The 13,993-nt window shown below is 43.2% G+C and overlaps 2 protein-coding genes across 2 annotated transcripts; both read left to right on the plus strand.

Moving 5' to 3' along the window:
* The first annotated feature begins 516 nt into the window (after positions 1 to 516).
* On the plus strand, positions 517 to 3,629 carry LOC131957657 (X-box-binding protein 1). The gene is made up of 4 exons (XM_059322396.1): positions 517 to 872; positions 1,491 to 1,721; positions 1,814 to 1,900; positions 2,063 to 3,629. Exons 1-4 carry the CDS (start codon positions 670 to 672, stop codon positions 2,262 to 2,264), a joined length of 723 nt encoding a protein of 240 aa, XP_059178379.1. The 5' UTR covers positions 517 to 669; the 3' UTR covers positions 2,265 to 3,629.
* A 557-nt stretch (positions 3,630 to 4,186) lies between these two features.
* LOC131957660 (proline-rich protein HaeIII subfamily 1-like) lies at positions 4,187 to 12,186 on the plus strand. Its single transcript, XM_059322399.1, has 4 exons — positions 4,187 to 4,297; positions 10,636 to 11,150; positions 11,307 to 11,487; positions 11,851 to 12,186. The coding sequence occupies exons 1-4, from the start codon at positions 4,187 to 4,189 to the stop codon at positions 12,184 to 12,186; spliced, it is 1,143 nt and encodes a 380-aa protein (XP_059178382.1).
* Positions 12,187 to 13,993: the final 1,807 nt, after the last annotated feature.

Consider the following 13,993-nt stretch of genomic DNA (forward strand, 5'->3'; position numbering starts at 1 on the left):
GCAGTTCGGCTCCGGTCTCAAAATTTATAGAGATCTTGGGTTTTTTTGTTTTTTTTTTTAAATTGTGAATGTCAGGCAGTTAGGGCCTACTGGATGTAGCCTTGGCTATAATTAGAATGTATATTTACACTTTCCTATCGTAGCTTTAAAAAATGACGCTGTACATTACCACGTCAGCTGGTTGCTGCAATATTATTAGTACCTTTCATCATGCGGGTTTTTTTCCCCGTCTTTTTAGGACATAGCCTACAGTAAGTACCATCAAAATGTTTTTGTATAACAATTCTGTTTTTTTATTTTATTTTAAGTTTATTTGCGATAACTTTGATTTTAATAATGTACATAAAAATATTATCCAAACTAGCTCAAAACAATACATCATATGCTATTACTAGCTTTCGGTGTACATTATTTCATGGATGTATTTTGGAGCTTTACAGTATATGGTACTAAAAATAAACTAGGCCTAAACCTGTTCAATGTCTAATCACGTGAGTGTGACGTCACGTAGCTTTCGTCCAATCAAGTAGCACCACATCAGCTAACATCCAGATACTTTACTGGAAGCCGAGAGTAAAACAAGATGCCTTGATATTAAGCAAATTTTAAGTAATCGCCATTAAACGGCATATTTTAGATGTTGATTGGAAACGACATAGGATTTTGAAAATGTCAGCGATAGCTTCAAATACGATTGTTATTACGGCCTATCCTGGAAAACATGGTACAATAAACATGTCCAGAAGTGCCGAGTATTCTCTCCTGGATACCGTCGATTTTGACAGTGACGACAGTAACTCCAGTGGAGCGGGAGGACCAAAAAAAAGGCGACGATTAACCCATTTGTCACCTGACGAAAAATTGTTAAGACGGTAAGGAAGATCAATATTCTTTCTTAATTTGTTACCGGACCTACGCGGTAGGCCTAGCTAGGTGAGCAGAGTAATAAAGTTGAATTTTTAAAAATAACAAACCAGGAAATGTAAATATGGCGGCTCATTATTGATCAGACCCTTTAAGCCACTTTAAGGCTAAGTTCAGTAAGTTGTCCTAAGTTCTCAACCCACTTTAAGGTTTAAACTAGATCTACGAAATAAACGACTTACTTTTCTTACAGTACTTTACTGGATTTAACTGTTAACACTAACACACCAATGACACCAAACTTTATAAACCACATTAGTTTATTAGATCTAGATAATCTAGAATCTATTCTTACTAATCTAGATCTAGATCTACTTAGTAGATCTAGATTCTAGATAGATAGAGTCTAGATAGTATCATTTCCACTTGTTTTATTATTAATAATTTTTTAATATCTAGATCTAGATTTAAATGCATCTAGATCTAAAATCTAGATCTAGTTGAAAACAAAAATTGCCTAGTCCCTTCATTGATTTTAAAATAAAGCTGGCCTGTTTAGATACAATAAATCAAGGCTGGATACTGGATAGTTTTATTAAATTTACAATGCATTTTTTTTTCTGCAGGAAGTTAAAAAATCGTGTAGCAGCACAGACAGCTAGAGACAGAAAAAAGGCTCTAATGGTAGAGCTGGAAGAAAAAGTTGCCAAATTAGAAGAGGAGAACAAGCTGTTGAAAAAACAAAATTGCACCCTGAAAGAAACTTCTAGCAGTTTAGCTAAAGAAAATGCAGCACTTAAATCTAGGCTAAGTGATACCCCAGTGCCCTCCATCAAGACAGAAACTGATACCTATAGGTAATTTATTTGTATTCATTAAGGGGCTACATGGTTCTTACATTGTATTTTCTGTTGCAATATTTTAATGTTTGCAATTTTATTCTTTACAGGTCCGCAGCACCTGCTGTTCCTCTGCCGAAGGAACAGGTACAGATTCTGTCTCGGTGGATGGTCTGCACTTTGGTGATAACTCTCAGGTATACATTTATTACTTTTCATTTTTGTTGGTTTGTAATGCAGTTTCTCTTCTCCCCCACTTACGGTTGGAACTATTTAAAAATGATTGACTGATGTTTGTTTTGTTTTTTTAATCTGTTCCTTTTCATGCAGGGAAGATGTATAACATTTTTTTTTTACAGCCTGATGATATCTTCTGCCTGCTACAAGAACTTTCAGAAAATGGGGAATGTGAGCAGTCGCAAGAGAAAGCAATCACACCCATCTCGGAGAGTGTCAGTGGAGGAATCATCACTGATTCAAGCAACGGAACCAACAACAGAATCCCTACACCTAGAATGGTGGGGCTCTCATCAGCGGAGCTGGAATCCCTCAACGAATTAATTCAAATAGACCATGTTTATGTAAAACCTCAGCCCTTGATTCAAATAGGAGGGAAAGAAGGACAGCATAAGTACACTGCAGCTGTTTTGAAACTAGAAAATAATGGCAGCATTGTTCCAACATCAAATAAGCCAGTGGCTTTGTCAGGGTTGAAAAGAAACCACACAGGAGATGTTGTTGGCTCTGTGCCTCAACCAGCTGAGCCAGTCACAGTTTCTATAATAGGACCTTCACCCTTGGACTTAGGCAGAATAAATGCCAACACCACGACTGTGGTGGCACCATCTTCTGTATCCAATGAGACTCTAAATCTAGAGGAATCTGAATTCATCAACACACTTTCAGACTCTGACATGGAAACATCTCTCAACTTTTTCCAGGACTTCAATATAGATTTAATTCAATCTAATTGTGACACTGAAGTCAACAAATCCAGCAATATCTCAAACTCTTTTTTCAATCTTTTACAAAACACACAACTGGAAGATTTGACAACAGAAAAAGATTTGAATGCCACAAAATTGTTTGATGAGATATATGAACACTATTTGAGTATCAAAGATTCATCACTTAACTCCCCTGACTCTCACAGTGACTCAGGTATTAGCAGTGATATTGATCCCTTGTCTCCACAAAGCAGTGAAGGAGAGTTCATCAATGACCAGTTAATGTGGCAAGACACCAGCTTTGCAGATTTGTTTCCTGATCTTCAGTAATTCACCTACTGATTATTAATTGTACATTATTGTAAATTACAAGTTCAAATTTTTATTGGAAAATATTCCTTTGGTAAAATGTATATTTAATCCTTTACAGCCGAGCCTAAAATAAAAAAAAAGTTGATTGGAGAGTTTGTTTTATACATTTAAAAATGTAGGCTTATTCAAACATCTTTTTTTTTTCCACTTTTAATTCAGTAATAGTTACTGATCAGATGAGTGTTGGGCTGTAAAGGGTTAAATTACTAAAAAAAAAAGTTAGTAGGAATAGCATTTCAAAACCTTAAATTGTGATATAAATTATCATTTTGACCATTGTACTCTAGTAGAGTTCAGTTGACTTGAATCATTGAAATCATTTCTCCATTTAGAAAAATGGAGATTACGCATTTGATCATGGGGGAAGCTGGGAGGTTTAAATGATGATCTTCTCAATGTACAGTGTTCAATGTATTCATTCATTGTTGTAATGTGAAGCTCCTGTGGGATGTCCAGCAATGAGCTCATTGTTTGACCTGCTACAGGTGTTTGTTTTGTGTCATACATCCGATGATGTTGCTGTAATACATATGCTCTCCTATTTCTCTCTTGATGTTTTACTTGTGACATTACTTCACAAAATGAACATTAAAATATTTTAAAGGGCTGACATCTGTTGGTTTTTTTTTTCTTACTGGGTAATAAGTATGTATATATAAAGTGGTAGAAGTGTTAATCTAACTTATAGGCGGTTTTTAAAAGGTAAATTTAGTCTTACTTCATTCCTGTTCGCCAGTGAACATTGAACAACTTTTGTTTAAATAATTTGTTATAGTATAAGTGAATGGAGAGAAACAAGATTTTATAATTCAGTTCCAATAGTATTTTAGTCAGTATTTACCTTCATGCTGCAAAGAGAAGAAAACTATTGACCGGCCCATATTCCACAACTTCTTAATTACTTCTAACATGCCCGAAAGTCTCAAGATTAGGTGTGGCATTTTAAATAAAACCTCTATTTCAATAGGAAGGCAAACACTCCACTCCTAAAACTACCTTACTGCTAATTAATGCTGGGAGATACTAAATCAACACATAATTAATGAGTTACTGCACTATATTAGTAGATGAGCTAGTCGTCCTGTTCGTGAATAGTAGAGTTGTCTCCCTTACTACAAAATTGTCGCCCAAAATTGCGTGCGGTAGAGTTGTGGCTGTGACCGTATGCGCCACAAGTGGCCCACAGGAATTGTTGTCTCACTGAACAGCCTGCATTTCCCTGGAAACGACCCCAGCTACTTTGTATGGGAATATGCTAGCATGACTAATGGGCCAGTACTCAAACATCCCCCTGATCATTTATTTTTCTTCTAGAACTTTCCACTCACATTTCATACGGGTCGGTCTCCCATATGCACCGACTGCACTATTGCATGTCGTGTTTGTTGGTTCAACATAATTGGGCACTATTTACTTCATTCTAAGCGCGCACATTCCAAACTCTCCTGACAGCTAAATGATTTTGCCAAGAAATTTGAGAAGAGAACACTAAAGTTTTCTCTAATAAAATAGCAACAATCTGACTTTCTGAACTCTGACCTCAACCCCCCCCCCCCCCCCCCACACACACACACACACACTTGACCTTTTACTTTAAAAAAACGTGTCGCGTTGTTCAGTATTATCTGGGGACGCGTCGTGCACTTTACGCTGATCAAACGGAGGGTGACGTCTGTTGTTAGCTGGTTTGTCTCCCCTTAGTAAATATTTCCAAAAGAAAAAAAAATCCAAAGTCATGTTTTCTGCTGTTGTGTAGGTCTGTTTTTTAAACCGCTAGAAAAAGCTGTGTCATTCTTACCAGTACCAAATTACCACCCAATTGACATAGTGCTGTGACTGCGATCGATGATCGAGTTCAACTTTTTGAAATACTACTAAATGTCACGTCTTGTTTTTGTCACAACGAATATGTGTTTGTTGTAGCCTTCCTGAACATTTTGGTGCCGGTTTATTTCAGTCATTGCCCCCCCCCCCCTTACCCCCCCCCCCCCCCCAAACACGTCCAATTCAAGAGTAAGGGACGACTTGGTTAAATGCAAGACGCGAGATTGTAAGACGTCCCTAAGTCCACTCTGATGGGTCCCTAACTCATCTTGGGGAAAGTAAAGGCGGCTGTGTATAGTGTGACCACACCATCCCTTCACATACCGAGGTCACAGAAACATGAACATGGATTTAAAAGCGTGTTATTATGTGTGTTTTTTTAAAATACATTTCTTAAATTTTAAAATATGCTTCACCCTCAGGATGAATGATTTCCCTTTACTCGACTCTAAACTTAAAACAAACACCAATTCTGGCGTGTGTAAAATTCACGTGGTACGACATAGCTTCAATAACTACTACACATATAGAACTAACTATCGCGAACTTGGTTAGAGTACATCCATATTTAACGTGTGCAGTAAAAATGTTTTACCCCCCCCCCCCCCCACCCACTCTTCGATCCTAGTCCGTATGAACGTCATAAGTATTGCTGATATATATATATATATATATATATATATATATATATATATATATATATATATATATATATATATATATATATATATATATATATACTTAGAAATAACACTGATCCATGAACACACTTGTCTCTATGATTGGTAGCTCTACATATTCCTCTGTACACATTCATCTTTACATATTCTCCTTGAATTTTTAGAGACACGTTAAGCTAGAGACATCATGCACATCTTTTCATACCGAGGTTCTATCTCCAGGGGGTCTACAGCTGCGTAGCTTAAAATTTTTCAAGTGGGTATTTTGTGTCACAATTACCTTGTAGGATACAAATCCCACCCTTTTAACACTCGCCTAACATACAGCTTTACATTTCATATAGGTTTTCTTGTGTAATATGTTGTTTTAAAAATAGATCATTAAGTCTTGACATGTATTCTCTAAATTTCCAACATTAAATAGTAAGAAGCAAAGTATCATGTAAGACACCTAGCAATAACATTCAGAAAATTCAGATAAGTGATGTATCAAAGACGACACGTAACTATAACATTCCGATAAGCAATGTGTCATGTACGACACTAACAATAACAATAAGCCAATTAAAGAATTTCTCTACCGGTTGACTAACAATTGATTTATCACGCATGCTCAAACACTATAATTATGTTAATTAACCAACCGTTTTAAATTAATATAAGTAAATCTCGGCATGTCTTTAAATTTGTGGCATCCAGTTCTGAGTTGAAGTAATCACACATGAATCAGTACCACGCTCTATATGTGTGCCGATCCAGAGGCGTAATGAGGGGGGGGGGGGTGGTACATATTCCCCGGGCGCCGACCCTAGGGGCGCTAAAATGGGTTGAAAAAAAAAATAAAAGCTTATTTTAACTGCGGTTTTGCATTATACATATAAAATATAGGGTGGGGGGAGCCAAATTGAAAGTTTGTCCCGGGGGGGGGGGGGGACGACGACGCTAAATTGAAAGTTAAGTTTCTGCCGGGGGGGGGGGAGGCGCCAAATTAAAGTTTGTCCCCGGGCGCCGGGAAGGGTCGCTACGTCTCTGTGCCGATCGATCAATGTCTCACTATCTGTGCTATCACCCACTGCCTCAGTGGGGGGTAGGGTGGTGATGGTCACCCAGTGTCCCAGTGGGGGTAGGGTGTGATGGTCACCCAGTGTCCCAGTGGGGGTAGGGTGTGATGGTCACCCAGTGGGGGTAGGGTGTGATGGTCACCCAGTGTCCCAGTGGGGGTAGGGTGTGATGGTCACCCAGTGTCCCAGTGGGGGTAGGGTGTGATGGTCACTTAGTGGGGGTAGGGTGTGATGGTCACCCAGTGTCCCAGTGGGGGGTAGGGTGTGATGGTCACCCAGTGTCCCAGTGGGGGGTAGGGTGTGATGGTCACACAGTGGGGGGTAGGGTGTGATGGTCACCCAGTGGGGGTTAGGGGTTGTGATGGTCACCCAGTGGGGGTAGGGTGTGATGGTCACCCAGTGGGGGTAGGGTGTGATGGTCACCCAGTGGGGGTAGGGTGTGATGGTCACCCAGTGGGGGTAGGGTGTGATGGTCACCCAGTGGGGGTAGGGTGTGATGGTCACCCAGTGGGGGTAGGGTGTGATGGTCACCCAGTGGGGGTAGGGTGTGATGGTCACCCAGTGCCTCAGTGGGGGTAGGGGTGTGATGGTCACACAGTGGGGGGTAGGGGTGTGATGGTCACCCAGTGGGGGTAGGGTGTGATGGTCACCCAGTGGGGGTAGGGTGTGATGGTCACCCAGTGGGGGTAGGGTGTGATGGTCACCCAGTGGGGGTAGGGTGTGATGGTCACCCAGTGGGGGTAGGGTGTGATGGTCACCCAGTGGGGGTAGGGTGTGATGGTCAGCCACTGCCTCAGTGGGGGTAGGGTGTGATGGTCACCCAGTGGGGGTAGGGTGTGATGGTCACCCAGTGGGGGGTAGGGTGTGATGGTCACCCAGTGGGGGTAGGGTGTGATGGGTCACCCAGTGGGGGTAGGGTGTGGATGGTCAGCCACTGCCTCAGTGGGGGGTAGGGTGTGATGGTCACCCAGTGGGGGGTAGGGTGTGATGGTCACCCAGTGGGGGTAGGGTGTGATGGTCACCCAGTGCCTCAGTGGGGGTAGGGTGTGATGGTCACACAGTGGGGGTAGGGTGTGATGGTCACCCAGTGGGGGGTAGGGTGTGATGGTCACCCAGTGGGGTAGGGTGTGATGGTCACCCCAGTGGGGGTAGGGTGTGATGGTCAGCCAGTGCCTCAGTGGGGGTAGGGTGTGATGGTCACCCAGTGGGGTAGGGTGTGATGGTCACCCAGTGGGGGCAGGGGTGTGATGGTCACCCAGTGGGGGTAGGGTGTGATGGTCACCCAGTGCCTCAGTGGGGGGGTAGGGTGTGATGGTCACCCAGTGGGGGGCAGGGTGTGATGGTCACCCAGTGGGGGTAGGGTGTGATGGTCACCCATTGAGTGGGGGTAGGGTGTGGATGGTCACCCAGTGGGGGTAGGGTGTGATGGTCACCCAGTTGGGGGTAGGGTGTGATGGTCACCCAGTGGGGGTAGGGTGTGAAGTTCAGTAAGGGCTGACCCTGAGAGACAAACACACACACACACTCGTTGCATAACAGGAACACATTTATTACACGCAGTCATGCGTAGCCACGTGGCGGCGTTACACGGAGTGACGTAAACAATGATATAATGTACACTGTTAAACCTTTTAGACGTAAACACTGATATACTATAAGCTACATAAAGATCGAAAAGGTGTATACAATATTTTTAAAATCTGGTGGGTTGCAGTGGCGGAACTAGAAAAAAAGGGCCACCCCGCAAAAAAAAAAAATTCTGGGCCCCCCTATATATATATATATATATATATATATATATATATATATATATATATATATATATATATATACGTATATATATGTATATATATACACATATATATACACATATATATACATATACATATATATATATATACGTATATATATATATATATATATATATATATATATATATATATATATATATATATATATATATATATATATATATATATATATATATACGTATATATATGTGTATATATATATATATACATATACATATACATATATATATATACGTATATATATATATATATATATATATATATATATATATAATATATATATATATATATATATATATATATATATATATACGTATATATATGTGTATATTATATATATATATATACATATATATATATATATATATATATATATATATATATATATATATATATATATATATATATATATATATATATATATATATATATATATATATATATATATATATATATATAAACACACAATACAAACATTGGATAATCATTTCTAGCCAGATCGAGTTTTGAAATAATTTTTTTTTTCAATTTAAACAAATTATAAAAATGTCATGTGTGTGAGTGTGATTGCATTAGTCTGTATAGAATTATTTTTTTTTTAAGATTTGGAATTAGTCTATTCAAAATGTTTCTGTAATAGTATTACTAATACTGCCTACTCTGCCCTATACGCTAGTTTTTAGCCAGTCAAAAGAATATAAAACGTGAAAGCTTTGTATGTGTAATGGTTTCTCGTGTTATGTTTATTTTTATGTGTTTTATGTATTTATATTATTTGTTTCAAATATATTTCCTTTTTATGCTATGTCATTCTTTAGTATGCATTTCTTAAAAAAATAAAGAAGTTATTGCTTTTTAATTTATTTAGTACAAATACATTAAAAGGAGCTTAGGATCGCCCCTATTTAGCTATTTTAAAAAGGGAAATAAGTCATGGAAGTGTTTTGAAAGTTTGCCTATCTTTCAAACTACAGCTCAGGCATATTTTTTTTTTACACAACAGCATGAGTTAGCTACTGTATAACATCACTACTGTAGCAGATCTGTTTGTTATTTACAAAAAGCTTTTACCGTCAAGTCAAAAATGCAAAAAATTTATTTTTTTAACTATACTATAAAAAATGTATTATGGTCGGCTATGGGCCCCTAAATGGCGTGGGCTCCCCCGCATTGCGGGGTCTGGCGGCACTGTAGTTCCGCCCCTGGTGGGTTGTTATTAAAATAAATATGGCTATAAAAAACATGACCGTTTGATTTTTGAGGTTTACTACAGCAGTGATTGTTCTACAGTAACTTAAAAAAAACAACTACATGAGCTGTAATGAGAAAGATAGGCAAACCTTCAAACCACTTCCATGACTTATTGCTCCTCTTAAAAATAGTCGAATAGAGGCTTATAGGGGGTGCCCATAAAAATACGTTTGTACTAGGCGAATTTTAAAAAAAGCAATGTCTTCTCTTAATTAATGTCAAAATAAAATATACTAAAGAACAGTAGTTATATTAAGGAATTTATTAAAAATTAATAATATACATGCAAAAAACGAATAAAACGAACACGGGAAACCGTTACACATATCAAGATTCCATGTTACATATTCTTTTGACCGACTTACCATGTATGCAGTTACACTTTTCCCAATTTGCAGCCGAAAAAAACTAAAAAAAAAAAAGAATTTACAAGATAACGATGTTTTTAAACACTATTAATTCAGGCCAAAGATGAGTTTGAGTCATTTCGCAATTAATTAGGTTAAATCACTAAATTAAGAAATAGTTTCAATTAAAAATGTAGTGAGACAGTCTACTTTATGGAGGATGCGCTAAAAAGACATTTAATACCACATGTCCATTTACACCTTCTCGATGAAATACAGCATGCGCCTCAAATGGGCCTCTGACCTCTCTAAGCAGTGTTTCTTCAAGACTTTTTTTCTCCGGGGGGGGGGGGGGGGGGCGGGCTAAAATGTCTATATAGATTCTATTTCGCTCGGTGGGGGGGGGGGGGCGATAGACTTTCTCCGGGGGGGTCTCTGCCGCCCCCCCCCCCCCCCCCCCCCCCCCCGAAGAGATGCCTCTAAGTTCATCAACTGACCTGCTCGCGTGGCTTAGGTTCTAAGCCCGGTGAAACCGTTTTTACTGACAGGTGAAAGGGTGATGGAGGACTAGAAGATTCCAAGCCCCCGCTGTCCTAGGGCTTCAGGAAACGTCAGGAGAGAAGCCCCCCGCTGTCCTAGGGCTTCAGGAAACGTCAGGAGAGAAGCCCCCGCTGTCCTAGGGCTTCAGGAAACGTCAGGAGAGAAGCCCCCGCTGTCCTAGGGCTTCAGGAAACGTCAGGAGAGAAGCCCCCCGCTGTCCTAGGGCTTCAGGAAACGTCAGGAGAGAAGCCCCCGCTGTCCCTAGGGCTTCAGGAAACGTCAGGAGAGAAGCCCCCCGCTGTCCTAGGGCTTCAGGAAACGTCAGGAGAGAAGCCCCCCCGCTGTCCTAGGGCTTCAGGAAACGTCAGGAGAGAAGCCCCCCGCTGTCCTAGGGCTTCAGGAAACGTCAGGAGAGAAGCCCCCGCTGTCCTAGGGCTTCAGGAAACGTCAGGAGAGAAGCCCCCCGCTGTCCTAGGGCTTCAGGAAACGTCAGGAGAGAAGCCCCCCGCTGTCCTAGGGCTTCAGGAAACGTCAGGAGAGAAGCCCCCCGCTGTCCTAGGGCTTCAGGAAACGTCAGGAGAGAAGCCCCCCGCTGTCCTAGGGCTTCAGGAAACGTCAGGAGAGAAGCCCCCGCTGTCCTAGGGCTTCAGGAAACGTCAGGAGAGAAGCCCCCGCTGTCCTAGGGGCTTCAGGAAACGTCAGGAGAGAAGCCCCCGCTGTCCTAGGGCTTCAGGAAACGTCAGGAGAGAAGCCCCCCCCCGCTGTCCTAGGGCTTCAGGAAACGTCAGGAGAGAAGCCCCCGCTGTCCTAGGGCTTCAGGAAACGTCAGGAGAGAAGCCCCCCGCTGTCCTAGGGCTTCAGGAAACGTCAGGAGAGAAGCCCCCCCGCTGTCCTAGGGCTTCAGGAAACGTCAGGAGAGAAGCCCCCCGCTGTCCTAGGGCTTCAGGAAACGTCAGGAGAGAAGCCCCCGCTGTCCTAGGGCTTCAGGAAACGTCAGGAGAGAAGCCCCCGCTGTCCTAGGGCTTCAGGAAACGTCAGGAGAGAAGCCCACGCTGTCCTAGGGCTTCAGGAAACGTCAGGAGAGAAGCCCCCGCTGTCCTAGGGGCTTCAGGAAACGTCAGGAGAGAAGCCCCCCCGCTGGTCCTAGGGCTTCAGGAAACGTCAGGAGAGAAGCCCCCGCTGTCCTAGGGCTTCAGGAAACGTCAGGAGAGAAGCCCCCCGCTGTCCTAGGGCTTCAGGAAACGTCAGGAGAGAAACCCCCCCGCTGTCCTAGGGCTTCAGGAAACGTCAGGAGAGAAGCCCCCGCTGTCCTAGGGCTTCAGGAAACGTCAGGAGAGAAGTCCCCCCGCTGTCCTAGGGCTTCAGGAAACGTCAGGAGAGAAGCCCCCCGCTGTCCTAGGGCTTCAGGAAACGTCAGGAGAGAAGCCCCCCCGCTGTCCTAGGGCTTCAGGAAACGTCAGGAGAGAAGCCCCCGCTGTCCTAGGGCTTCAGGAAACGTCAGGAGAGAAGCCCCCCGCTGTCCTAGGGCTTCAGGAAACGTCAGGAGAGAAGCCCCCCGCTGTCCTAGGGCTTCAGGAAACGTCAGGAGAGAAGCCCCCCGCTGTCCTAGGGCTTCAGGAAACGTCAGGAGAGAAGCCCCCGCTGTCCTAGGGCTTCAGGAAACGCCAGGAGAGAAGCCCCCCGCTGTCCTAGGGCTTCAGGAAACGTCAGGGAGAGAAGCCCCCGCTGTCCTAGGGCTTCAGGAAACGCCAGGAGAGAAGCCCCGTGAGGCGGTCATCAGCTCTGGTCTCTTGTCTACAGCTTCTGCAACTGTGTTGCTACCAAATGTATTGTCTAAAATCATTTTGGACTATCAAGAGGATACCCAAGAGATTTTCCTTTGATACTTTCACATCTACGTATGCGTCTTCGCGACGAAAACTCTGGTGCTTCAAAGCAGCTAAAACAACACGGGGGAGGGGGGGGGGGGTGTAGGCGACAGTCAATACGTAAAGTGTTTTTGTGCCTCCAACTAATGTTTCGTGGACGGGTCGTGTAGTCCATTTCACAGCCCTCAACCTGGCGGATCACGGCACAACGTTTGGTCTGACCCCGATCCACTTTGTGGGTGGGAGGATTTACATCATCGTCTTTGGTTTGGTTGGGGGGGGGGGTGTGAATTTACACCATCATCTGTTGGTTGCGTGTGTGTGGGGGGGGGGGGGGGGGGGGGAGGGGGTTACATCATCGTCTGTTGGCTGACGGGGGGTCAAAGTTTACATCTTGTTGGATGACGGTGACGGTTTGCATTATACATCAACCAAATAAACCACACAGTAAAAAAAAATCTAACTTCTACCATGCAAATTGTTGCACTGAGGTATTTCTCATCAAACCTTGAAAGAATAGAGATAACCTCGTTACCTGACAAATATCTCTGCCCACAATGGCAGATGGCAGCCAAGAAAGTCTTGACCTGAGCCAAATATTTGAACAGGATTACTTGAGGACCTAGGCCACACGAGGGCCTGGGCCACTTGAGGTCCTGGGCCATTTAAGGACCTGGGCCATTTAAGGACCTGGGCCACTTGAGGACCTGGGCCACTTGAGGACCTGGGCCACTTGAGGACCTGGGCCACTTGAGGACCTGGGCCACTTGAGGACCTGGGCCACTTGAGGACCTGGGCCACTTGAGGACCTGGGCCACTTGAGGACCTGGGCCACTTGAGGACCTGGGCCACTTGAGGACCTGGGCCACTTGAGGACCTGGGCCATTTAAGGACCTCGCCACTCTTTGGCAGGACCACTCAAAGACCTGGCCACTCTATGCTAAGACCACTTGAGTACCTTGCCACTCTATGTACAACTTTTGATGTCTGTTAACACAACATAACAGGACGGTTAAGTCAGAGATAACGTTTATCTTCCGTACAGGAAGGTCACGCGGGCTAATCGAGGGGGGGGGGGAGTAGGGTTGGGGGACAGTTTGAGAGGGGATACAAGGGGAAGGGGTGGAAGTGTGTGTTTGGGTGTTTGTACATTGGAGCAGAGTGGTGTGCGTGTGTGTGTGATTTGTGTGTGTGAGTGTGTGTGTTGTACAATGGAGTAGGGTGGGGGTAGAGGGACACACCCAGGTAAAGTCCGTGTGTTTGGTTCAACTGTGTACCAACGACGACTGACCTTGGTGGAGATATCGGGCGACAAGAAAACAACTTGAGTCAAGGCCGTTTGGGATCACGCCGATAGAAGGAAGGGAAGCGAACCGCGTCAAACTAAAGGGCAGTGAAGCCATAAATAATTTTTTTTGGAATAAAACAGACCGGCATTTACTGCCGAATAGGATGTAGTTCAAGCACAAGCTAATCAGGATCTACTTTACATTTTTGTCTCCTGTTTTTTTTTTCAGCAAAAGTTATGGGTATCCTATAAATGACGTCACACACCTAGGGAAAAGGGGTTTATGGTCACCATGACCGAA

The sequence above is a fragment of the Physella acuta genome, unplaced genomic scaffold (genome assembly GCF_028476545.2).
Source record: "Physella acuta isolate Inbredline_101_S28 unplaced genomic scaffold, ASM2847654v3 ptg001254l, whole genome shotgun sequence".
Lineage (NCBI taxonomy): Eukaryota > Metazoa > Mollusca > Gastropoda > Physidae > Physella > Physella acuta.